The 27,866-nt window shown below is 38.1% G+C and overlaps 1 protein-coding gene across 6 annotated transcripts in view; it reads left to right on the top strand.

Moving 5' to 3' along the window:
* The window catches only part of LOC106874569 (DNA ligase 3), an 86,797-nt gene that overhangs the window by 51,879 nt on the left and 7,052 nt on the right, over positions 1-27,866 (top strand). For all 6 annotated transcript variants that reach the window (XM_089360969.1, XM_089360974.1, XM_089360973.1 and 3 more), the window contains 12 exons: positions 419-581; positions 2,264-2,419; positions 3,397-3,528; positions 3,689-3,768; positions 4,091-4,178; positions 7,470-7,547; positions 9,534-9,657; positions 10,258-10,622; positions 13,793-14,095; positions 19,035-19,145; positions 20,763-20,854; positions 25,426-25,498. In XM_089360969.1, the coding sequence (XP_089217095.1) occupies positions 419-581; positions 2,264-2,419; positions 3,397-3,528; positions 3,689-3,768; positions 4,091-4,178; positions 7,470-7,547; positions 9,534-9,657; positions 10,258-10,622; positions 13,793-14,095; positions 19,035-19,145; positions 20,763-20,854; positions 25,426-25,498 (1,765 nt within the window). The remainder of the gene's footprint in view (positions 1-418; positions 582-2,263; positions 2,420-3,396; positions 3,529-3,688; positions 3,769-4,090; positions 4,179-7,469; positions 7,548-9,533; positions 9,658-10,257; positions 10,623-13,792; positions 14,096-19,034; positions 19,146-20,762; positions 20,855-25,425; positions 25,499-27,866) is intronic.

Below are 27,866 nucleotides of genomic sequence, written 5' to 3'. Positions count from 1 at the left end.
TATTATAATGCTGTGTGTGTGTGTGTGTGTGTGAGTGATTGATTGATTGTATGTGTATATGCTGTTTATGCTTCCTCAAGTTCACATTGTGTGGTAATTGTAAACAATTGTTAGTGTCAAACAAATGATGTCATTCATTTCTAATATACTTTGAGACCATGTCTGGCCATGAAGAAATATTACCTTGCTTCAAAAACAGGTGATGGTTGATGACAGAGAGGGCATCCAACAATAGAAAACCTGTCTTAATGAATTCTGCCTGATCTATGCCATCATAGATAAGGGGATGATGGTGATAATGTAATGCTTATCTCTGTCTATTATCTGTGACAGACTGAGCTCCCTGTTTATGACATCTATGCTTTCGTGATCTCTCTGTCATTTCTATGTACTGACTGTTTCCTTATATATTTTCCAGCCTTGATGGCCTTGACCCCAATGCTTATGCTGCATTTCAAGCTTCTCGCAGTCTCCAAGATGTTGTTGACCGGGTGCTCCAAAACCGACGTGAAAACAAATTGGGACTGGAGAAAAAATTAAGCGTACGGGCATCTCTAATGACGCCAGTTTTGCCCATGTTGGTAAGTCTTTTGCTCTTCTTCACAGTATCTTTGTCACCACTGATGTATAACAACATCTGATAGTCTGGTTGATCATGTGATATATATATGTGTGTGTGTGTATATGTGTGTATATGTATCTATATACATGTGTATATGTGTGTGTATATGTGTGTGTATATGTGTATATATATGTGTGTATATATGTGTATGTATATATATATGTATGTATACATATATATGTGTGTGTATATATATATATATGTATCTTTATGTATATATATGTATGTATATATGTGTGTGTGTGTGTGTGTGTATATATATGTCGGTGCCGATTTTCTCTACCTCCGTTTTTCCATTCTTTGAACTTTCCGTCTTTCCGACGAAGGGCTCCGCCCGAAACGTCATACTCTCTCTCTTTCCTTTCCCGAGCGTCCAATAACACTATCCGTATCACGTCCTCACTTTGTTGTTTTTTTGTTATTGTTTTTTGTGTTTTTTTGAACCCATATATATATATATATATATATATATATAGATGCAGATCATGGTGAGAGGGATAACTTCCCTTGGCAAACAGGACACAGTCGTGTGTCGATAAGCCAGCTGGAGGAGATGTCCTCCTGGGGCTAAAAGCAACAGTAACATCCACCCCTAGGGGTCAGCCACACTTAAGTGGCAATATACTACACTTTATCGTGCAGTTACTGTTAATACTTCATTTAGAGAATTAACATTGCTTGTTTTCACCTTTTCGATATCAGTGAAGAATTTCACTGGAAAAGTAGATATAAGATTGCCAGGTTTTTGTCTCTCTCACCGAGGTCAGTAGCTATCGAACGCCGACGAAGGGAAATAACCCTGAAATCCGGATCCGTTCGTGCTGCAGATCATGGTGAGAGGGATAACTTCCCTTGGCAAACAGGACACAGTCGTGTGTCGATAAGCCAGCTGGAGGAGATGCCCTCCTGGGGCTAAAAGCAACAGTAACATCCACCCCTAGGGGTCAGCCACACTTAAGTGGCAATATACTACACTTTATCGTGCAGTTACTGTTAATACTTCATTTAGAGAATTAACATTGCTTATATATATATATATATATATATATATATATATATATATATATATATATATATATATATATATATATATCTATATATATACTCTTTTACTCTTTTACTTGTTTCAGTCTTTTGACTGTGGCCATGCTGGAGCACCGCCTTTAGTCGAGCAAATCGACCCCAGGACTTATTCTTTGGAAGCCTAGTACTTATTCTATTGGTCTCTTTTGCCGAGCCGCTATGTATATATTAATATTATCTCAGTTGAAAAAACTTCGATAATCTAAATATGTTAATAGTTACCAGGGTAGCAAAAAACACTAAAACTGGGATATCATACCTGTTTAATAGGTAGAAATATCATGTTAAAGTGATGTATTATGAGTATGTATGTATGTATGTATGTATCTATATATGCACAGACACACAGATACACACCACAGGCTTCTTTAAGTTTCTATCTGTTAAATCCACTTACAAGGTTTTGGTTGGACAGGGAACTATAGAAGACACTTGCCTAAGGTAGTGAGACTGAACTCAAAAACTCATGGTTGGGAAGGGAACCTGTGCTCCTTACAATCAATTCTTGTGTTGTACCCTTTTTCCTTTATTTATTTATTTTCTATGTTTGTTATACAGGCTGAGCCGTGTCGCTCTGTTGAGATGGCCATGAGGAAATGTCCTGGTGGATTTTATGCAGAAATCAAATATGATGGGGAACGAGTTCAAGTTCATAAAGATGGTTCTGAATTCCGTTATTTCAGTCGTTCTTTAAAACCAGTCCAACCACACAAAGTAAGTTCATTCATTTGTTCATTTTATGTCTGGTTTGCCATGTCAGTACGGGTTAGATGAATACAATGATGATGTCAATGTGTGTGTGTGTATCTGTTTTTATGTTTCCCAGTGTAAAACGGTGTAAAACTCATTATCGTATATAATTCTGTAGAAGGGAGGTAACTCGCTAAAGGTCCATAACTCTGGTGTAACTTAAATCATTAAAAAAAATTTGGTTGATATAATTGGCTTGAATCCTAAACAATGGTGTCCCGGCCTAGCTGGAGTACATGATTGAAACCAAATTAAAGAGTAAAAGAACACGTCTTTTATTCTTTACTTCTTTCAATCATTGGACTGTGGCCATGTTGGGGCAAAGTATTGCATGGTTTACTCAAACAAATCCCCCCCTCCCCAGTACTTCATATTCGGTTGGCTTCTTTTGCCAAACTGCTAAGTTATAGGGATGTAAACAAACCAACACTGATTGACGAGTGGTGTAGGGGATTAACACAAAAGACACACACACGAAATCCTAAACCCAAGTTGCCACATAAAAAGCATTGGTGTGGCTGCTGGTGCCACGTAGCAAGCACCCTGTACACCTTGTAAAGTGGCTGGCATTAAGAAGGGTATCCACCCTTAGGAACCATGCCAAAATAGACTATGGAACTCTTGTGTAGCCCTGGCTTTGCCAGTTCCTGTGAAGGTATCCAACGGATGTTAAATGATGATGATGGCATATATGATGGGCTTCCATACAGTTTCTGTGGACCAAATTCACTCACTTGGTTGTAGTCAGCCTGGGGTTATAGTAGAAGAGAATTAACCACAATGCCATGCAATGGGATTGAACCTGAAACCACATGATAAGGAAACGAGCTTCTTAACTACACAGCCATACCTGCGTTCATCTATTTAATGAACAATTACTTCCCATCCAAACCCAAACAAAATATTCGCCATGATAATTATTTGTCTGTGTTTTGCGAAAGGTGTCTCACTTCAAGGATTATATACCAAAAGCTTTCCCAGGAGGCAATAATTTGATACTAGATGCTGAGGTTCTTCTGATTGACAATGCCACCAGTACCCCGCTGCCATTCGGAACTCTTGGAATACATAAGGTAAGCAAAACAATATTGGTTTCAAATTTTAGCCCAAGGCCAGGCAATTATTTGGCCAGTACTTGATGCTGCCAACCAGGCAGCTATGACATTCGTGTATATGACTATATCTCAACCATCTTTTATTTTTTTATTTTTATGTTTCTGTCCCCTCTCACAGAAAGCAGCATTCAAGGACGCAAATGTTTGTCTGTTTGTCTTTGACTGTCTACATCTGAATAATGAGAACCTGATGGAGCTGTAAGTATTAACCTCCTCCTTCTCCTCCTCCTCCTCCTCCTACTACTACTACTATTTGGTTTCTATTCCTCTCAACTAGCCAGCTACATGTATCCCCTTTTCCACCCGAGCTCGCTTGACACAGCAGTCTCTCCAATTAACCTTCAACATATTTGCTTTGAACTCCTTACCCAAACATTTACCCCCTACCCCCAGAAAACTTTGAAACTACTTAGCTGCACACCCTCTAATGTAGGATCAGATGCACAATAACAAAACAGGAAGGTGTTGCAGCTGCAAAGCGTTCCATTTTGCAATCTAATTCTGACGTTATTACTTTCAGTTCTATTAAAAAACGGAGAAAGATTCTTGAGGACAACATGGTCGAGATACGGAATCACATCATGTTTTCAAAGACTCAATTTATTACAGTAAGTTCTTATGATGATCTTCAGTTATTTCAGTTAAGTTAAATCTATGGAGCTGAACAAACACCACATTAGAGAGTGAAGGAATCACTGTATCGTCATTCCATGTCTTTGAAATTTCAGTCAAGTTTTTCTTAAACTACATGTTGCTACTTTAACCCTTTCGTTACTGTATTTATTTTGAGATGCTCTGTGTTTCTTTCAATTACTTTAAATATAACGCAGAATTTAATAATATAACTTAGTTATCATTAAGCTAGTGTTAGAAACGTAACTTGTGATTGAAGTTTGGTGGAAGATTTTAATTCAAAACTTATGAAAACAAAACATTTGTACTCAGAGCCAGAACCGGTTTCAGCCAGGTTGGTAACGAAAGGGTTGAACTTTTTGTTACAGTATTTCCCTGGTGTGGCTGTGTGGTTAAGTTCGTTTCCCGACCGCATGGTTTTGGGTTCGGTCCTACTGCATGGCACCTTGGGCAAGTGTCTTCTACTATAGCCATGGGCTGACCAAAACCTTGTGAGTGGATTTGGTAGACAGAAACTGAAAGAAGCCTGTTATATGTGTGTGTGTATAATGGACTCTCCTGTTGTTAGATGACGTATGAGGGTTCGACAGTTTCTTGCTGAACAACTACATGCATGATTTGTTTATAGTAATCAAATGATTGTGTGGACATAAGCTCAATCCCTCCATTAGATCAACATTACCTGTACAGGTGCAACAGGTGCCACATGTCAGATGTCAAAATGATCGCAGTGCAACGTAAAATGAAGTGCTTTGCTCAAGAACACAAAGCAATGCCTGGTCTGAGAATCGGACCTGTGATCCTGCAATCATGAGTGCAATACCTTAACCACTAAGCCGTGTGTGTGTGTGTGTGTGTGTGTGTGTGTGTGTGTGTGTGTGTGTGTGTGTGTGTGTATATATATATATATATATATATATATAAGCAATGTTAATTCTCTAAATGAAGTATTAACAGTAACTGCACGATAAAGTGTAGTATATTGCCACTTAAGTGTGGCTGACCCCTGGGGGTGGATGTTACTGTTGCTTTTAGCCCCAGGAGGACATCTCCTCCAGCTGGCTTATCGACACACGACTGTGTCCTGTTTGCCAAGGGAAGTTATCCCTCTCACCTCGATCAGCAGCACGAACGTATCCGGATTTCAGGGTTATTTCCCTTCGTCGGCGTTCGACAGCTGATGACCTTGGTGAGAGAGACAAAAACCTGGCAAACTTATATCTTCTTTTCCAGTGAAATTCTTCACTGATATTGAAAAGGTGAAAACAAGCAATGTTAATTCTCTAAATGAAGTATTAACAGTAACTGCACGATAAAGTGTAGTATATTGCCACTTAAGTGTGGCTGACCCCTGGGGGTGGATGTTACTGTTGCTTTTAGCCCCAGGAGGACATCTCCTCCAGCTGGCTTATCGACACACGACTGTGTCCTGTTTGCCAAGGGAAGTTATCCCTCTCACCTCGATCAGCAGCACGAACGTATCCGGATTTCAGGGTTATTTCCCTTCGTCGGCGTTCGACAGCTGATGACCTTGGTGAGAGAGACAAAAACCTGGCAAACTTATATCTTCTTTTCCAGTGAAATTCTTCACTGATATTGAAAAGGTGAAAACAAGCAATGTTAATTCTCTAAATGAAGTATTAACAGTAACTGCACGATAAAGTGTAGTATATTGCCACTTAAGTGTGGCTGACCCCTGGGGGTGGATGTTACTGTTGCTTTTAGCCCCAGGAGGACATCTCCTCCAGCTGGCTTATCGACACACGACTGTGTCCTGTTTGCCAAGGGAAGTTATCCCTCTCACCTCGATCAGCAGCACGAACGTATCCGGATTTCAGGGTTATTTCCCTTCGTCGGCGTTCGACAGCTGATGACCTTGGTGAGAGAGACAAAAACCTGGCAAACTTATATCTTCTTTTCCAGTGAAATTCTTCACTGATATTGAAAAGGTGAAAACAAGCAATGTTAATTCTCTAAATGAAGTATTAACAGTAACTGCACGATAAAGTGTAGTATATTGCCACTTAAGTGTGGCTGACCCCTGGGGGTGGATGTTACTGTTGCTTTTAGCCCCAGGAGGACATCTCCTCCAGCTGGCTTATCGACACACGACTGTGTCCTGTTTGCCAAGGGAAGTTATCCCTCTCACCTCGATCAGCAGCACGAACGTATCCGGATTTCAGGGTTATTTCCCTTCGTCGGCGTTCGACAGCTGATGACCTTGGTGAGAGAGACAAAAACCTGGCAAACTTATATCTTCTTTTCCAGTGAAATTCTTCACTGATATTGAAAAGGTGAAAACAAGCAATGTTAATTCTCTAAATGAAGTATTGCCACACTTAAGTGGCAATATACTACACTTTATCGTGCAGTTACTGTTAATACTTCATTTAGAGAATTAACATTGCTTGTTTTCACCTTTTCAATATCAGTGAAGAATTTCACTGGAAAAGAAGATATAAGTTTGCCAGGTTTTTGTCTCTCTCACCAAGGTCATCAGCTGTCGAACGCCGACGAAGGGAAATAACCCTGAAATCCGGATACGTTCGTGCTGCTGATCGAGGTGAGAGGGATAACTTCCCTTGGCAAACAGGACACAGTCGTGTGTCGATAAGCCAGCTGGAGGAGATGTCCTCCTGGGGCTAAAAGCAACAGTAACATCCACCCCCAGGGGTCAGCCACACTTAAGTGGCAATATACTACACTTTATATATATATATATATATATATATGTATATATGTATGTATATTATAAATGTATGTGTGTTTGTGTTTGTCCTCTCACTCTTGCCTAACAATTGATGTTGGTTTGTTTATGTCTCTGTAACTTAGTTATTTGGCAAGAGAGACTGACAGAGTAAGTACTAATCTTAAAGAATTAGTCCTGGGGTAGATTGGTTCATCATCATCAACATTTAGCATCTGTTTTCCATGCTGGCATAGGTTGGACCACCTGACAGGAACTGGCAAGGCCAGAGGCCACAGCTGGCCCCATAGTCTTTTTTGGCTTAGTTTCTGCAGCTGGATGCCCTTCCTGATGCTAACCACTTGACAGAGTGGACATGGTGCTTGTTACATGACACCAAGCCTTCTATTTCATTCTTCTCAGGACGAGCCTTATTGATGAATTGCTTGATGTAGACTTTCCTTGGTGGTATAGGAATATTCTTCAGTGATGTTTCCTCTTTGTGTCTTTCCATGATTTGTTTTGAATCTGCTTTCATGATTATATATTCTTTAGATATTTTTTCTTTCTTCATTGTTAGGAACCAACTGATCTCCAGTCTTTAATGACAAAGGTCTTTCGTGAAGGATTAGAAGGACTTGTTTTGAAACATATTAAAGTAAGACAGTTTTTCTTTCCTTTCTCCTCTTTTATGGTCTTTGTTCTAGAAATATTTTGTAGTTGCCTTTTTGGAAATTCCTTGATTGGTTTATTTGGAATTTAATATATTTGCTACAGTTGGCTTTACATTATCAGAACCATCTTACACGACCAGCTAGAAAGCCTCTATATGACTAGAGCTTGCTAGAAATAGCAGCCAAATCTCCCTCATATCATACTCTTACATCTTCATGTATTGGATGATGCAGTTGTACATGTTCATCTGTTGGAGCGATGAGGACCATCTAGTCATCCTTATGAATGATTGATGATTTGTGTAGTGACTTTAAAGTGAATAATTGTTGTGCACTGTCTCCCTTGCTCTCTCACTTGTGACCATCTTTAATCTGGTGGCAAGACCAGGTCAAGATGAAAATGAAGATGAAAATGAAGATGAAGATGGATGTAGAACCTGATCAAGATGTTTTATTTAAACTGATCAAGATGTTTTATTTCAACTGATGTAATAGTCCTAGGTTAATAATGAATGCTGTACACACAAATATTCTGAAATGAAATTTTCCTATTATGAAAACTCAGCAATGTTTGTTAGAGACTCTTAAAAGAAAAGGAGAGACTGTTTCAAAACATTGAGAATTAATCTCTCAGAATTAGTTTACATCATCATCATCATCGTTTACCGTCCACTTTCCATGCTAGCTTGGGTTGGATGATTTGACTGAAGACTGGTGAATCAGATGGCTACACCAGGCTCCAATCTGATTTGGCAGTGTTTCTACAGCTGGCAAATCAGATTGGAGCCTGGTGTAGCCATCTGGTTCATGTTTAGGGAAAGAACAATCTACTCTTTGTTTCAGGCAAGGGGATAACTGCAGACATGTTTCAGTCCATTAGACCTCATAGCATTGTATTCTCTACACAAGCCTTCATGATCAGTTTACAGATTTTCATATATACTACATATACTCTGAGATAGACATAGTTCTAGCTACATATAGTTCATGTATTATTTTACATTCATATAGTCCTAGTTATGTGTATCTTGGTTACATATAGTCCTAGATAGATGTAGTCTTAGTTGTATGTCTTCTTAGTGTGCATAAAATCAGAAAAGCATAAATTTCACATATAGTCCATACTTTAATTGTTTTCAACAGCTGTTTCATTAAGATAAGCACCAAACAAATGTATAATTACATACCTGTGGTACACGGTTCAAAAACTGTGTTTACCCGAATCATCAAGAACTTTGAGTTATGCTAATCAGAAAACCATTACCAGTTTAAATATATGGATATATTCCTAGTTATGTATAGTCCTAGATATATATGGTCTTTGAAATTTATATAATCCTAGATATGTATATTCCCAGGTACATATATTCTTAGATATGTATTGCCTTAACTACATATTGTCTCAGATAAGTATAATCCAAGATATGGCTGGTCCAAAATACCTATAATCCTTGATATGCATAGCCTTTGATACAAATGGTCTTAGATATTGTATAATTGCTAATCCATATATTCCTAGTTATCTATAGTCCTGAATTTCATCCCGTAACATCACAGTTGTCTCTTCAAATGTGATGACTAAATGATTGTGGTCTGCTGATTTGTAGGTTGCAACCTCAAAAACCACTTGATAAGCTTCATGTAAATTTTATATATGCTTGTCTACCTGCTTTAGTGTCCATGACCTTTGCAGGCCTTATGGATGAGGCTGGTGAGATAAATACTGATTGGAAATGCCTGTGAATCAGTATCTGGATTGGTGTGGGGCTGGTTCTGTGGACAGGTAGTGTTTGGTGAAACACTGGAATATGTCCAAGAATTCCAAAGGGTTGATACTTTTGTAGGAGAAGGATTAATCATGGGGTTGCAGGTGGGTGGTGAGACATAGTAGGTGGGGTGGTGACTCCTATCTTCATATTTCACACCTGATATCTGATCTAATACAAATCACTCTTTCTCACTGTGATTAGAGTATTTATGAACCAGGCAAGAGACATTGGTTGAAAGTGAAAAAAGATTATTTAGAACAAGGAAGTATGGCAGACTCTGCTGATTTGGTTGTTCTTGGAGCTTACTATGGCACTGGAAATAAAGGTATTTCAAAAATTTTTTCAATTTAGTTTTTGTTTAAATTTTTTACCTCTGTGTTTTTTTTCCCTCTGGATTCTTTTATTTGTTTGTTTACTAAGTTTCAGTCTTTTGGTCTGTGGCCATGCTGGAGCACCACATTCAAGAGTTTTTGTGAATTATATTGGTCCATTGTTCTCCACCCAGCATGTCATCTGAAATTTATTCTGTTCATGAAGCAAAGCACAATAAACCAGTAAAACATAAAAATAAATCATTTTTTTTTATTGGTGGAACTTGAATTAGATAAAGTTGTAAATAATAGCTTGTAGAATATTGAGTTCAGAAATCCATTGGAGATTACAGTGGGATAATGTCCTAGGGATGATGGGTTAGGCATAGTGATTAGTGTGGTGAAAGGCTTGTTGGACAGACCAAGGATTGCAGGTTTCCTGTCACCAAACATTTTACTCTCTCAACTGGGTGTATTTCATTATATCACCAGAACTGTGAACTGTTTAATCTCAGTCATGCCTCTATTCATTTAGTCATCTTTAACAGTTCTGTTTTACCTTTCTTTCATGTATTCTGGAACTTATGTTTCATTGTACTTCTCTTCTCTGCTAGGTGGACTTATGTCGGTGTTTTTAACAGGAGTATACAATCCATTCACCAAAAAGTGGTGTACTGTTAGCAAAGTTGGTAATGGTTTCGATGACAGAACCTTAGACCGTTTGCAGAAGGAGCTGAAGATGGTAAAAATTAGCAAGGATGTTCAGAAAGTACCATCTTGGTTAAATATAAAAAAGAATGTCATACCAGATTTTATTGTTGAAGATCCATATCAGGCACCAGTTTGGGAGATCACCGGAGCAGAATTTAGCAAGGCTGAAATTCACACAGCTGATGGGATTTCCATTAGGTTCCCTCGTCTCACCAAAATACGAACAGATAAAAGCTGGAAAGAAGCAACTGACCTACCAAGGCTTAAGGTGAGTATGTCAATGAAAGTTAGGTCCTTTCCATTTTCTCCACCCAGTATTCCTGAAGCACCTCATCCATAGGGTCCTGTCAGAAGCAACCGTCATTACATTTTCCTACTGGATTCCCAAGAATGACCAACTAAGACTATGGTAATTATTCCAACCATCTTATTCTTGTTCGACTTCTAGGTCTCCTGTAAGTCAGAAGCATCTATCATAATCCTCTCCGGCTGGATTCCCTAGTGTGACCAGCTGAGGCTATGGTTATTATTCCAACCATCTCATTCTTGGTCTACTTCTTAGTCTCCTGCCGGTTGACTCAGCTTTAAGAACTCATCTTGTGATTCTTTCCTACAATATTCTGACCGTATGTCTTTAGTATCAGAACAATGACCTTTCGGTGCCGAGAAGTAGCAGCTTGATCTGGAGAAATTACCTGATTTCTGAGCCATGCACTCTGTCTGGTGACGTTTCTCCACAGATTCTTTGAAGGAGCTTCATTTTGGCCATTTGTATTTGTGATTGAATTCTTTCAGTCATTACCCAGCATTTGTGACCATAGATGAGGAAAAGCATGGAAACCAAATTGAAGATAGCAAACTTACTTTTTTTCCAACTTCTCCTCTTCTGATGATAAAATGCTGATTTGGCTCCTGCAATGTTTTGATATTCATCAAAGAATTTCAACAAAATACCTTTTAGTCCCATTTGTTAACACTCATTATTCTCTTGTTACTCGAAAGCAAAAAGAATGAGGAGTGAGGTGTGGGATTTTTTTAAACATCCATGACTTCAGGGAAACTACAACCTGACTGGATGCTTTATAAACTAATGGGAGAACCTGTATGTAATCACTAGACATAGCAGTCAAATTCCCTCCATCTCTGCTTTGCCATCTTAAAAATCGAATGACAGGTAACATAAGAGAATGTAGAATGTAGGTAAGGAAATTCCTTATCTAAAATTATAAGATGGGATGATCATATCTGGAACATTTTGATCATAGGTCTTCTTGCTCTGAGCTGACCTATGGCTAAAAAACGATATAAATAACAGTGATTGGATACTTTGCACTCACATAACTTGCTAGAAATAGTAGCAAAATATCCTTCAAATTAGACCCAACTGCCTGAAGGACAGCATAATCCTTGATATTACAAAAAGACATGATAGGTATGGCTGAAATTATAATTGTCTAACCAATGTAAATGATACTTGGCCACCCATTGAAACCATACTTGGTTAATCAATGAAATTATATTTAGCTAATGAAATCCTAATTAACTGGTCAACGAAATTATATTTGACCAGCAAATCATACTTGGTTATCCTGTAGGATCATACTTGGTTAGTCAATGACACCATACTTGGCTGGCCAATAAAATGACTCTTAGTTGATCAATGAAATCGGTATAATAAGTGTTTGTGGTATATTATTAAATTAATCCTCCTTCTAAGGCAGTCAGCTGCGAGAATCATTATCATGTCAGACAAAATGCATAGCAGCATTTCATCTGCCTTTATATTCTGAATTCAAATTCTGCAAAGGTCAACTGTGCCTTTCATCTTTTAGGGGCCAATAAAATAAATATTACTCAAGCAAGGGGTTAATATACTCAATTAGTCCCTTCTCCCAAAATTTCAGGCTTTGTGTCTATAACAGTAAAGATTATTAAATCAATCCTCTCTTTATTTTTTTTTTAAAACAAATAAAAAGTGACTGAATGATCGTAGGCTGGTGCACTTTTGAGGAGCATATTTGCCCTTTATTCTCTTACATTTGTCCTTTACTTATATTTGCCTTTTATTCACTTATGTTGACTCTAATACTTATTTTTTTTAAAGTATGGTACTTATTGTAGCAGTCGCTTTTGCCAAACTGCTAAGTTATGGGGTTACAGGGATGTGAACAAACCAACACCGGCTATCGAGAGATATTGGAGGTAGGAGGGCAAAAACAGAAAGGCACTCATACACACATGTCTGTCACAACAAAATTGGTACCAATGCTGGTGCCATGTTAAAAGCACTGATGCTGGTGTCATATAAAAAGCACCCAGTGCACTCTGTAGAGTGGTTGGCATTAGGAAGGGCATCCAACCTTAGAAACCATGTCTGAACAGACAATGGAGCCTGGTGTGGCCCCTGGCCTTACTTAGCTCTGGACAAATCATCCGATCCATGCCAGCATGGAAAACGGATGTTAAATAATGATGATGATAATGATGATGGACTTCTACAAGGGTTTCACCCACTAAATTCATTCACAAAGCGTTTGTTGGCTTAGTTCTATAGCAGAAAACCCTTGTTCAAGGTGTTGTGCAGTGGGATTGAACCTGAAACCACATGGCTGCAAAGTGAGCTTCTTAACCACACAGCCATGCCTGCACCTCATACCACAGAAAGCAGAGATAACTGCCTTTTCTCTCTCACTCTGAACAATGTTGTCTGGGGTTCAGTCCCATTGCACAACATCTTGGTAAATGTCTTGTGCTAAAGCTCCTGGCTGACAAAAGACTTGTCAATGGCTTTCATCATCATCATCATCATCATTTTCATTTAACGTCTGCTTTCCATGCTAGCATGGGTTGGATGATTTGACTGGGGACTGGCGAATCAGATGGCTACACCAGACTCCAATCTGATTTGGCAGAGTTTCTACAGCTGGATGCCCTTCCTAACACCAACCATTTCGAGAGTGTTGTGGGTGCTTTTTACGTGCCATTGGCACGAGGGCCAGTCCGGCAGTACTGGCAACAGCCACGCTCAAATGGTGTTTTTTTATGTGCCATCTGCACAGGAGTCAGTCCAATGTTTTGTGTTTTGTTCATATGCCACTGGCACGAGTGCAAGTAAGGCGAAGCTGGAAACAATCGCGCTCAAATAGATGGAAATTGAAAACAATTCATCGTATATTATCTTCTTCATCATTTAATGTCCATTTGCCATACTGGTATGGGTTGGATGGTTTGACAGGAGATGGCAAGCCAGGGAGTTGCACCAGGCTCCAATTGTCTGATTTGGTAAAGTGTCTATAGCTTGATGCACTTCCTACACCAACCACTTTCCGGAATGTACTGGGTATTTTTTATGTGGCACGAGCATGTGCTTTTTGCATATATTTAACCCTCTTGTATTATAATTCTAACTTTTTCTGTTATTTTTGCTTGTTTCAAAAGGAACTTTACAAGTCATCGAAAGAGGTGTCCGACTTTCCAAATCTCGTTACTCCGAAGGCATCACCTGCAGATGACTCTTCTAAAGAAAATGACTTCAAAGGAGATGCAGAACAAAGCAGCGATGACCACAAAAACAGCCAGTCGTCCCTGCAAAAGACTCCGGTCAAGCGGAAAATACCAATGAAAGAGGAGCAGGAATCACCAGGGCAATCTTCAAAAAGCAAAGCACGTAAAATTGATGAAATGTTTCAGAAATCTCGTTCTGATAATGTGGAAGGGGACAAAAAATCCTCAACATCAAAGGTAAAAAAATTCTGTCAGGCTGCTGCTGAATTTGTTGCTGTTGTTGCTGAATTTGTTGCTGCTGCTGTTGTTGTTGCTGTTATTGTTGATGTTTTTGCTGCTGTTGTTGAATTTGTTGCTGTTGTTGCTGCTACTGCTGTTATTGTTGATGTTGCTGCTGCTGTTGCTGCTGCTGTTATTGTTTAACCTCGACAGAGCAACTATGTTGATCAAAGATGTTTCAGCCATAATTATTTTGTTCTTTACGTCCACCTGGGACTACAATAGTCAATGTGCCCTTCTGTCCTTCCTTTATTAAGGTGACAGCTGCGACTATGGATGTGGCATACCTGTGTAGTAAGAAGTTTGCTTCCCAACTACATGGTCTTGGGTTCAGTCCCACTACATGGTACCTTGGGCAAGTGTCTTCCACTATGGCCCTGGGGCCAGGGGCCAACAGAAACCTTTTGAGTGGCCTTGATGGACAGAAACTGAAAGAAGACATATATATATATTATATATGCATATATGGTACAGGACGTCACCAGATACTTAGAAGCACACAAAACATTCAAATTTAGACTCCAATGTCTTTACTGGGGATCCATTCCATGGGATAAAGAATGGCTATGAGAGGGATCATGTTGAGCAGATATGGAGGCAATTCATCATCATCATCATCATCGTTTAACATCCGCTTTCCATGCTAGCATGGGTTGGACGATTTGACTGAGGACTGGTGAAACCGGATGGCAACACCAGGCTCCAATCTGATTTGGCAGTTTCTACAGCTAGATGCCCTTCCTAACGCCAACCACTCAGAGAGTGTAGTGGGTGCTTTTACATGTCACCCGCACGAAGGCCAGTCAGGCGGTACTGGCAATGGCCACGCTCAAAATGGTGCATTTTATGTGTCACCTGCACAAGAGCCAGTCCAGGGGCACTGGCAACGATCTCGCTCGAAAATCCTACGAAGGCCAGTCAGGCGGTACTGGCAACGGCCATGCTCGGACTGGTGTATTTTATGTGCCACCCGCACAAGAGCCAGTCCAGGGGCACTGGCAACGATCTCGCTCGAAAATCCTACGAAGGCCAGTCAGGCGGTACTGGCAACGGCCACGCTCAAACTGGTGTATTTTATGTGCCACCCGCACAAGAGCCAGTCCAGGGGCACTGGCAACGATCTCGCTCGAAAATCCTACGAAGGCCAGTCAGGCGGTACTGACAACAGCCACACTCAAAATGGTGTATTTTATGTGCCACCTGCACAAGAGCCAGTCCAGGGGCACTGGCAACGATCTCGCTCGAAAATCCTTGCACATGTCACGGGCACAAGTGCCAGAAAGGTGACGCTGGGCACAGGTGCTATCCCGATTTCGTTTTCGCTTACCTCAATAAGTCTTCGCAAGCTAAGTTTTGTGTCCAATGTAGGAGACGACGTTGGCACGGATGCCAATCGTTGAATTTAGTTCGATTTCACATACCTCAACAAGTCTTTGCACGCGGAGTTTAGTGTCCAACGTAGGAAAGGTATGCATAAGTGGGCTGGCTACACCTCTGGCAGAGGCCTTGGATTTAGGTCTCACTTGGCTTGCCGGGTCTTCTCACGCACAGTACATTTCCAAAGGTCTCGGTCAGAAGTCATTGCCTCGGTGAGGCCCAATGTTTGAAGGTCTTGCCTCACCACCTCAGCCCAGGTCTTCCTGGGCCTACCTCTTCCACGGGTTCCCTCAACTGTTAGGGTGTGGCACTTTTTCACGTAGCTATCCTCGTCCATTCTCACCACATGTCCATACCAGCGCAATCGCCTCTCTTGCACACCACAACTGATGCTTCTTATGTTCAGCTTTTCTCTCAAGATACTTACACTTTGTTGGGTATGCACACTGACATTACACATCCAGCGGAGCATACGGGCTTCATTCTTTGCGAGCTTACGCATGTCCTCAGCAGTCACAGCCCATGTTTCACTGCCATGTAGCATGACTGTTCGTACACATGCGTCATACAGTCTGCCCTTTACTCTGAGTGAGAGTTCCTTTGTCGCCAGCAGAGGTAAGGAAAAATAAACAAATGAGATATATTAAATATAGCAGTTTGGGTATGAAATACAAAATATGCATATATGTATGCATGCAAAACAGGAGACAGAAAGAAGTGGAGACTTTCAGATGATGAATATTTCCATATCTGCTTGGGTCAGATGGAGATTACAGAGGCAGATTTTCTACAGCTTCATACCCTTCCTGTCACCAACTTTCACGTGTTTCCAAACAAGGTAATATTTCCCCCATGACCAGACATGTTTCTGCAGAATATTGGAAATGAATGACACTGCTTGTATGACAGTGATGCTTATTCAAAATGACCATGTAATGTCTCCAGACAAGGAGACTCAAGCACACTCACACAGGCATATACATACATACACATGCCACACAAACATATGCACATGCACTCATGATGGGCTTCTTTCGGTTTCCACTTGTCAAATCCATTCAGAAGGTTTTGGTTGGCCCAATGTTTCTTTAGAAGGCACTTGCTCAAGGTGCCATGCAGTGAAATTGAACCTGAAGCCATGTGGTTGGGAAGCAAACTTCTTTACCAGACAGTCATGCCTGTAATTAGAAATAATTATGTGATGGTATCGTCATCATCATCATCATCATCTCTGTTGTCTGTTTATGAGATAGAATTATCTTGTGAAAAGATAGGTGAAGGAACTGGCGACATCATCATCATTTAATGTTCATTGTCCATGCTGGCATAGGTTGGATGGTTTGACAGAAGCTGACCAGCTGAAGTGTTGCCTAGACTCCATTTGTTTGCTTTGGAACGATTTCTACAGCTGGATGCCCTTCCTAATGCTAACCACTTCACAGAATATACTGGGTGCTTTCTATGTGGCACTAACATTGTTGCTTTTATGTGTCACCAGCACAGGTGCTTTTATGTGGCACTAGCACATGTGCTTTTATGCAGCCCCAGCATCTGTGAGCTCACAAGAACAGGATCTCTCAGCTGAGAGAGGGACATAGAAGACATGCTTATCTGTGTGAATGGCTACTTCCAAGCATAGCAAACCACCAGAAGTGTTACTCCTTTGTCATCCCTTCTGTAAGCAACAATGTCTGAAGATCCTTTTTCACCACTTGGTCCCATGTCCACCTGGGTCTACCCTTCCACATGTTCCCTTCACAATTCAAGATCAGCACTTCTTGATACAGCTATTTTCATCCATATGCATCACATGACTACACCAGTGCAATCTTCTCTCTTGCACACTACCTCTGATGTCTTCAATACCTAGTTTTTCTCTCAAATCACTTATACTCTGCCATACATGCACACAGACATTACCCATCTGGCAGAGCATGCTGGCTTCATTTCCTTCAAGCTTTTGCATGTCCTCAGCAGTCACAGACCATGTCTCACTACCATGTAGCACAGCTGTTCATATACAGGCATCATACAATCTGCCTTTCACTTTGAAGGAGAGGCTCTTTGTTACCAACAAGGGTAAGTAGCTCTGAACTTTGCTCAACAATCATTCTTATTCTTGCTGCCATACTTTCAGGACTACTCCCTATCTATTCTTGAGATTGTTAATTTTCTACATTTCTACCATCATTTCATTTACATTCTGTGATATAATTCTGAAGTCTTTGAAATATAATTTGCTATTATAAAAGTCATTTATGGAAAGCTGTTCAGTTTTGATTCATGAATCAGGTCTTTAAATGTCCTTTACAGATTAATTCTATTATAAATGGAATCAAAGTTTAAAAAATTCAAATTAAAAAATTTTTCAAGGACTTTTTACTGGCTTACTGTGTGTGTGTGTGTGTGTACACATGTTGGGTCACTCTTAGTGCTACTGGTAAAATGTGACCCAGTTCAATCTGTTGTATCATCAAATTGTTGGTGGCTAAACTGGCAACTTTATCAACCCTGCTTTTCGTATGTGATTTTGACTGCCTTGCTTGCATGCAAAGGATGTTTCTTTTTTTTTTTTTCTTTTTATTAATTATTGACCTTTTTATAATTATTTTTTAACCTCCTACCAACTTGCCCAAATCAGCCAAGTTGCCAAACGGCTTAATCCAATTTTTTATGCAATTTCTGAAAAAATTTTTTTGTAATCTTTACTTATTGTAATCGATGAAAACAAAAATATTTGATGTAAATTGGATTAATAAATTAAATTTAAAAAAAATGATTAAAAAAAAAAAATGGTAGGTTGTTTTCGTTGGACACTCTGCAGGATGAAAAGCAAACATGTCAAAGGACATAAATTTTTCAGAATTAGAGATCATCCTACAGTTAGAAGCACAAGACCCCTTATCTTTTTTAGACATCTCTGTAGGAGAAAGGGAACTCTGATGTAACTCCTGTGATGTTGCATCCAATGATTTAGACTAGTTCTTTTTTTTCAGAGTAAATGCATTCATTGTTTTGAGTGTAGGATTAGACCCTGTGCAAGACCTTTTCTCACTATAAAAAGCTTCAAGCAATGCCTGTGCTTGATTTTTAATATCTCTGTTAACATCTCTATGCATGCTATTGCTGGTTGTGGCCTAGAACAGCAAAAACACTCAATGCTGGAATCAAAGTATGTGTCAGCATGGGTTGTAAGCTCTCTGAACACCTGCTGCAAAAGGCACTTGGCATTGCAAAAGAGTGTAGGTCCCTAGCAAGACTGGAAAACAAAATCAATATTTCTGTATTTGAGCCAATAAAAGGACCTCTTTGTGGTTGCTTGTCCTGCTAAAAATATCTGTCGAATCTCTTTCAAATCAAAGCCAGCTGTCTTTAACAATGAAGGATACATCAAAAGAAGCACTCTACTTACTCCTGACAGGAATGCTTGTGATCATAGACCTGGGGCTAAATAACAATGCTTTTGTATTTTTTGTAATTTTTTTTTTCAGTTAAAATTGAATTAATTTTCTGCTTGCAGGAGAAGAAACCAATGTGTAAATATGGCAGTGGTTGTTACCAAAAGAATCCTCAACATTTGGAAGCTTTTGACCATTCTACATCGTCCAGTGGTTCTGCCAGTGCTTCTGTGGTATAAAATATTTCTTGTTTTACTGTTTAATCCCCAGATCAACGAATTCAAATCCTAGTGAAGTTAAAAATTTGTAGCTTTAGATTACCCATACAATTCTGCCCAGAAAAATGGTTTTAATATTCTGCAGGCTTATGTTTATGCCAAAAATCATCAGTTAACATGGTTAATTAACCATGTTAATTAACCATGTTAATTAACCATGTTAATTAATAATTACATGGTTAATTAGGAATTGCAGGGTTAATTCATAATTATACTAAATTAATGATTACGTTGTTAATTATGCATTGCATGGTTATTAGGGAATGCATTGTTAATTGATAATTAATTTGTTAAGTAAAGATTGTTTTCTTACTTAGTGATTACATAGTTATTACATCAATGATTACTTTGTCAGTTAGTGACTATTTGATTAATTCATGATTGCTTTGCTAATTATTGCTGTTGTGATTAATTAGTAATTATTTGGTCAATCAGTGATTTCATGGTCAATTATTGATTACATAGTTAATTACTGAATACATGGTTAATTAGTGATTGCATATTTAATTAGTAATTATATAGTTAATTAGTAATCACATAGTTAATTAGTAATTGTATAGCTAATTAGTGGTTAGATGGTTGCCATGAGTAGGTTGTTCTTATTGTTCTCTTCCATTTCATGTTCATTAAAATGGATGTGTCTTGAGAGTCTATATCAAGGATTCTCAACCGTGGCTCCCAGGGCTGCATGTGGCCCTCAAGCATCCTTTGGGTGGCCCCTTAGTGGTCTCCCCTCTATAAATATAATAAGGTTTTCTTTAATTGACTTGTGTTTTACTTTTTTTGGTGTGGCCCCTTTAAAAAGATCCTGGTTTTGGATTTGACCCTTGTGTATCTGGAAGAGGTAGACCGAGGATGATGTAGGGATGAAGTGGTGAGAAAGGATCTTTGGATGTTGGGTCTCACTGAGGAAATGACAAAGGCCCAGGAGATGTGGTGATTTGTTGTATTTGATAAGACACGTCAAACTAAGTAAAATCGCTGCCTCCACATATGCAGGCTTGTCCTTTCAGGTGCCGGTGCCACTTAAGAAGCACTTGTGCTGGTGTTGCATAAAGACACCTGTGCCAGTGGCACCTAAAAAGCTTGTCAAACCATCCAACTCCTGCCAGCATGGAGAGCGAACATTAAATGATGATGATGATGATGATTAAAAAGGTTGAAAACCACTGATCTCCACGGCTGGTGGGTTTTTGATATGTCGCTACCATCACCTCACCATCCAACCCACGCCAGCATAGAAAACAGACGTGAAATGATGATGATGATGGTTAATTAGTCATTACAAGGCGGCAAGCTGGTAGAATTGCTTGCACGACAGGCAAAATGCTTCGCAGCATTTCGTCTGTCTTAACATTCTGAGTTCTGCTGAGGTTGATTTTGCCTTTCATCCTTTTGGGGTCAATAAAGTAAGGACCATTTGAACACAGGGGTCAATGTAAAAGACTTATCTCCTCCCCCAAAATTGCTGGCTTTGTGCCAAAATTTGAAACTAATTAGTGATTACATAGATACTAATAGCACAATGATTACATGATTAATTAATGACCTTTCTTTTTCATACCCCTTCAGTCAGATCCACTGCCCAATGTGTTCCATAACCTGAAGATTTACCTTCCTAAAAATATGGAATCCTACAAGAAACTGAAGCGATTCATTATTGCATATCCTTTTATGGTTACAATGTTAGATGTTTGTTATTGTTGTTGTTGTTTAGTCCTTGGTCAGCCCTGATCCTGCAGGACCTGTAATCAAAAGTGTCCCAACTGTGGGCCATCTTGTTTTTTTTAAATATATGTTTGCCAAGACATTGTTTAATGTGCTCTTCTCTATTGGAGAGAGGATTTAGCTGCTATTTCTAATAGGTTCAGTGACTACACAGAAGCTATCTAATAAATTTGACTCTGTTATTGTTGCTGTTGTTTAGCCCCTGGTCAACTCTGATCCAACAGGACCTATGATAAAAAATGTGGGCTATATCCCATTGTCTGAATATTTTTTGAAATATGAAATGTAAGTTTCAAGGAAATACTTATCCTTATGTTCTTTTGTCTAAAAACCTTTGTGAACAACACCTGCAAAAATGGCTTTTGATTTCACTTCAGGTTTTTGTGTTAATATTTTCGTAAACGTCATAAACTCTGTACAATTGAAGTTATGAAATTGTGTTGCTGTTTAAGCAATATTCCAAAATAATACCTTCAATTAATACTAAGCACCATTTATGCAAATACAAGCCTCTTTGAATTTCATTCTGGTTCAGAAAAATACATTGCTTTTCAAAATGTTTAATAGATTTTATTGATATATGTTTTAATGTGTGTGTGTGTGTGTGTGTGTGTGTGTGTGTGTGTGTGTGTGTGTGTGTGTGTGTGTGTGCATATCTATATATGAGTATAAGTATATACACATATGTGTATATGTGGACATGTATGTATATATGTATGCATAAATATATAATTCTGTGTATACACATGTATATCTAGGAGTGTATACATGTATGTGTTTGCATAGGCACATGCAAAATGAACACTCGCATACACACTCATTGTTTTTAAAAGAATTGATTAGAAGTATTACTCTCAGTTTCTGTCTACCAAATCCATCACAAGGGTTTGCTCTGTATATGCTCAAGTTGCTAAACGCCAGTGTTTTAATGGTGGCAGCTGCTGAAGGATATGCTCTCTATGTGGCCTGTGTGGTTTTTGTACCTTGTTTATCATTTTGTCTATGTTTTTTTTGCAACGTCATGCACCCAGATATGTATCTATATGTACATGTAGATGAAGGTATGTACATACATGTACATATATATGCATATACTCGTATATTGTTTATATATATATATATGCGAGTAAAAATAAATACAAAAAAGATGGGTTTTTTTGTATGATTTTGTATAGAGGAATATATTATTTTGCTTAAAAGAGTTCCAACACTGTCTGTTTTTTATGTTTTATTTATATTCCTGCAGAACTAATGTGGGGTATAGAATATGGAATATACAATATATAATATGATATACAATATAAAATAAAATAAAATAAAATAAAAATGGATGGCACCATGAAAGAAAGTATTGAATGTAGATGAAATATTGAGTGTTCAATATAAAGGATCAAATATATAAATATATAAATATAAATATATATATATAAAGGCGACTCGAGTTTCAGGGCTATTTCCCTTCGTCATGGCCGGTATGACAGACTTTAAAAAGTCTGTCATACCGGCCATGACGAAGGGAAATAGCCCTGAAACTCGAGTCGCCTTTATATATATATATTTATATTTATATATTTATATATTTGATCCTTTATATTGAACACTCAATATTTCATCTACATTCAATACTTTCTTTCATGGTGCCATCCATTTTTATTTTATTTTATTTTATATTGTATATTGTATATCATATTATATATTGTATATTCCATATTCTATACCCCACATTAGTTCTGCAGGAATATAAATAAAACATAAAAAACAGACAGTGTTGGAACTCTTTTAAGCAAAATAATATATATATATATATATACACATACAGGAGTTGGACAAAATAATGGAAACACCTAGCATCATAGTTTTGAAATATCTATAAAACCGTCAAAATCTTGTTTTTTTTTGGGTTTTTTAAATTTATTATTAGTGTTGCTTAATATGTTTTGCTAAAATTGCTGTTTCTTTTCAAATATCATCAGAAAAAGGTAATTAAAATTTATTAAAATGACAGATCTATTGGACTTTCAAAGAGGTCACCTTGTTGGTGCTCATATGGCAAGTGCTAGTGTAACAAAAACAGCCAAAATGTTTGGTGTATCAAGAAATACTGTCTCGAAAGTAATGACAGCCTTTGAGAAAGAGGGAAAAACCTCCTCATCAAAAAAGAACTCCGAAAGAAAACCAAAACTTTCAGATAGGGACCACCAGACTCTTACATGAATTGTTAGAAAGGATCACAAAAGTACAGCTACTAAATTTACTGCAGAACTTAATGACCACCTCAAGAACCCATGTTCCACAAAAGCTGTTCACCAGGAGCTGCACAAAGCCAGATCTCATGGGAGGGCTGCAATCAGAAAACCACTACTTTCAAAAACAAATGTTGCAAAGCGTTTAGAATGGAGTAAAAACCTACAGGATTAGTCCCTAGAGCTGTGGAAGAATGTTATTTTCTTGGACAAGTCATCCTTTACCTTATTTCCGACCATCGACTGAGTATATGTGTGGAGACAGCCAAAAGAAGCATTTGATCCAGACTGCCTTCTTCCAACAGTTAAACATGGAGAAGGATCTGTGATGATCTGGGGTGGGGCTATATCTTAGAAATCCGATCGGCCCAATGGTTTCCCTCCATGGCAGAATTAATAGTCAAAACTATTTAAGCATTTTATCTGATCAAATTCATCCTATGGTTGTGGAACTGCTTCCAGACGGAAACTCAATCTTTCAGGATGATAATGCACCAATTCACACAGCTAAAGTTGTTACTGAATGGCACAAGGAACATTCTAGTGAAGTTAAACATCTTATCTGGCCACCACAGTCCCCAGATCTCAATAGTATTGAACATTTATGGTACATTTTAGAAAAACAAGTAAGGACTCTATATCCTCCATCATCTTCACTACAATAACTGGAAACTGTTTTAGCTGAAGAATGGACAAAAATTCCTTTGGAAACAATTGAAACTTTGTATGAGTTTATACCTTGTAGAATTCAAGGTGTAATAACTGCCAAAGGCAGTCCTACTCCATATTAGAATAATTTTGTTGAAATTTTAAGGTGTTTACATTATTTTGTTCAACCCCTGTATGTATGTGTATATATATATATATATATATATAACTGTGGGGTATACATACATATATATATATATATATATATATATATATATATATATATATGAAGGGAAGTCAAAAATTATTTGCACTTTCGCCATAACATATCTTTATTATTGTCACACTGCCTTCTGTGCATGTGTGCTTATAGTTGGTACTATTGTGGTCACATGATTGAAGTTTGAGCTTGATTGCGCCATTTTTCTTTCTGGATTTACAGTAAGCATGGCCATTCCACTAGTAATGTCCATCAAAGAAGAACACAGAGCAATGTTCCAAGAGATGGTGATGGTAAACTAGTTCACCATTACTATCTCTCTAGCTTGTTGAATCTTCTCGTCAGTGGTGGAGGTTGACGGGCGTCTTAACTCCCTCTTTGTGCGTCACGCCTGTCTGGCCACTTTTAAACTTCTCGTATATATAACTGTAGGGTATAGCCATAGTACTTCTGTTGCTGATAACTAACTTTTGTCAAACCTTCCAGCTATTTGCAGTGCCATTGACTGATTAGTCAGTTTTTCTATATCAGGAGAAGTGGAAGTTTGGCTTGCATGTGGTATTAGTAGATACCTGCTGCTGATGATGCACAAACTCACAGAAATCATGTGATTTAGCAGCTCCACTGCCAGTGCAAGGCACTTTTTATCTACCACTGATGCTTCTGTACTTTAGAACACTAAATGTCTATATGAAATGCTTTCTCAAAATGAATACTGCAGTATTAAGGTGTTTTTACAGTATATCTACATGAAGTAGGAAATATATATATATATATATATATATATATATATATATATATATATATATATATATATATATATACATATATATATATATATATATATGTATGTTTGTATGTATACATGCATGTAGTTGTGTGTGTTTGTATCTTCCTGATATCATCTGTTACTTGTAAACAAGTGCAATGTCCTTCATTTGGAATTTTTTGTGAAAAACTGTCTAGCTATAGAGGAATATTACCTTGCTTGGAAACACTTGAGGGCTGGCATGAGGAAGGAAACTTGGTCATAGAAAATGCCTCAGTCCATATTTGTTGACTGAAAATGATTGTACACACAAATGCATGTACACACACACAGACAGACATATGCACACTGAGATAGAAACACACCCATTGGGCTTCCATACAGTTTCCATCCACCCAATTTCCCTCACAAAGTATTGGCTAACTTGAGACAATAGTAGAAGACACATGCTCAGTGTTACACTGTAGAATTGAACCTAAAACCCCTTTGCTTCAAAGTGAACATTGCAAACCAAACAACCATATTTCTGCGTATTATTATAAATAAATAAATATTTTGTGCCATTGTTACTTGTATTCAATTCTAGTTGTCTGTGTTTCTCTAATTGTTTTCCTTAATTAATCGCACTTTCGATGGAGAAGTATTGCTGGAACATGACGTCTCCAACGCCACCCACCTTGTCATTGTCAAAGATCTCAATGTAGGTTCAATCAAGATATTCATTCAATTGTTGTTATTAATATTTGTATGGATCAACGTATTTCTTATTTGCCTCTACCCTCAGATCAGCTCTAATTCAGCCAACCCCTCGTCAAAGAAGTTCCATGACCATCCAGTTATATTTTGATTTAAATAAATATTTTTTACAGATATGTATAGGTGCAGGCATGGCTGTGTGGTAAGAAGTCTTCTTCTTAACCATGATTCTGTGGCATCTTGGGCAAGTGTGTTCTACTACAGCCTTGGGGGGTCAACCAAAGCTGTGTCAGTGGATTTAGTGATAGAAACTGAAAGAAGCCTGTTTTGTGTATGTGTGTGTTTGTGTATATGTGTGTCTTTGTCTTTGTGTCTGTTCCCCCACTGCTTGACAATTGCTGTTGTTTTGTTTACATTGTCACAACTTAGCAGTCCAGCAAAAGAGACCAATATAATAAGCGCCAGACTTCAAAACATAATGCCAGGGTTGATTTGTTTGAGAGTAAAACTCTTCAAGGCTGTGCCCCAGCATGGCCGCAGTCCAATGACTGAAACAGGTAAAAGATAAAATAATACGTCCAACCATTCTTCTTACTCCACTTATCCATTCCTCCTGGAATAGGTAAGTGGAATTGTTTTCTTTGAGACATGCATTGATCTGACCAGGTTTTAAGGACCTGAAAGGGGGTCAGGAACACTACTCATCCCTCTTGATATATTTATAATGATAAAAAGACTTAAAATGCTATTTGTACTAACCCTGCTTGGAAATAGCTAAGAGTTGGTGACACGAAGAGCATCCAACTGCAGAAAATCTTCCTTACTGAATTTCACCTGATCCATGCAAGCATGGAAAAGTAATGCTTATCCCCTGCTTATGATCTCTATGTAAGACTGATCTCTTTGCTTCTGATCTATGTAAGATTGATCTCTCTGTTTATGTAAGACAAGTCTCTCTGTTTATGATCTATGTAACACTAATGTTGATGGTGTAGTGCTTCTCCTCCATTAATAATTTCTATGTAAGACTGATCACCCTGTTTATGATCTATGTAAGACTGATCACCCTGTTTATGATCTATATAAGACTGATCTCTTTGTTTATGACCTATGTGAGACCAATCTCCCTTTTTACGATCTATGTAAGACTCATCACCCTGTTTATGATCTATGTGAGACCAATCTCTTTGTTTATAATTTATGCAAGACTGATCTTTCTATAATCTATGTGAGACTGATCTCTCTGTTTATGACCTATGTGAGACTGATCTCTCTGTTTATAATCCATGCGAGACTGATCTCTCTGTTTATGATCTACGTGAAACTGATCTCTCTGTTTATGATCTATGTGAGACTGATCTCTCTGTTTATTATTTATGCGAGACTGATCTCTTTGTTCATGATCTATGTGAGATTGATTTCTCTGTTTATGGTCTATGTGAGATTGATCTCTCTGTTTATAATCCATGCGAGACTGATCTCTCTGTTTATAATTTATGCGAGACTGATCTCTTTGTTTATGATCTATGTGAGATTGATCTCTCTGTTTATGGTCTATGTGAGATTGATCTCTCTGTTTATAATCTATGTGAGACTGATCTCTCTGTTTATGACCTATGTGAGACTGATCTCTCTGTTTATAATTTATGCAAGACTGATCTCTCTGTTTATGATCTATGTGAGACTGATCTCTCTATTTATGATCTATGTGAGACTGATCTCTCTGTTTATGATCTATGTGAGACTGATCTCTCTGTTTATGATCTATATGAGACTGATCTCTCTGTTTATGATCTATGTGAGACTGATCTCTTTGTTTATGATCTATGTGAGACTGATCTTTCTGTTTATGATCTATGTGAGACTGATCTCTCTATTTATGATCTATGTGAGACTGATCTCTTTGTTTATGATCTATGTGAGACTGATCTCTCTGTTTAAGATCTATGTGAGACTGATCTCTTTGTTTATGATCTATGTGAGACTGATCTCTCTGTTTATGATCTATGTGAGACTGATCTCTCTGTTTATAATTTATGCGAGACTGATCTCTCTGTTTATGATCTATGTGTGACTGATCTCTCTGTTTATGATCTATGTGAGACTGATCTCTCTGTTTATAATTGATGCGAGACTTATCTCTCTGTTTATGATCTATGTGAGACTGATCTCTCTGTTTATGATCTATGTAAGACAGATCACCCTGTTTATAATCTGTATAAGACTGATCTCGCTGTTTATGATATCTATACAAGACTGATCTTTCTGTTTATGATATCTATGTGAGACTGATCTCTTGTATTTAAATGGACATTAAAATGATGATGATAATTTTAAAAACTTTTCTTTTCCCAGCTTTCTCTAAAATGTTC

This window comes from Octopus bimaculoides, chromosome 12 (assembly GCF_046866305.1).
Source record: "Octopus bimaculoides isolate indiv1 chromosome 12, ASM4686630v1, whole genome shotgun sequence".
Taxonomy (NCBI): Eukaryota; Metazoa; Mollusca; class Cephalopoda; order Octopoda; family Octopodidae; genus Octopus; species Octopus bimaculoides.
Note: the sequence above shows the minus strand (reverse complement) of the source record. Positions and strands in the feature narration are given on the sequence as shown.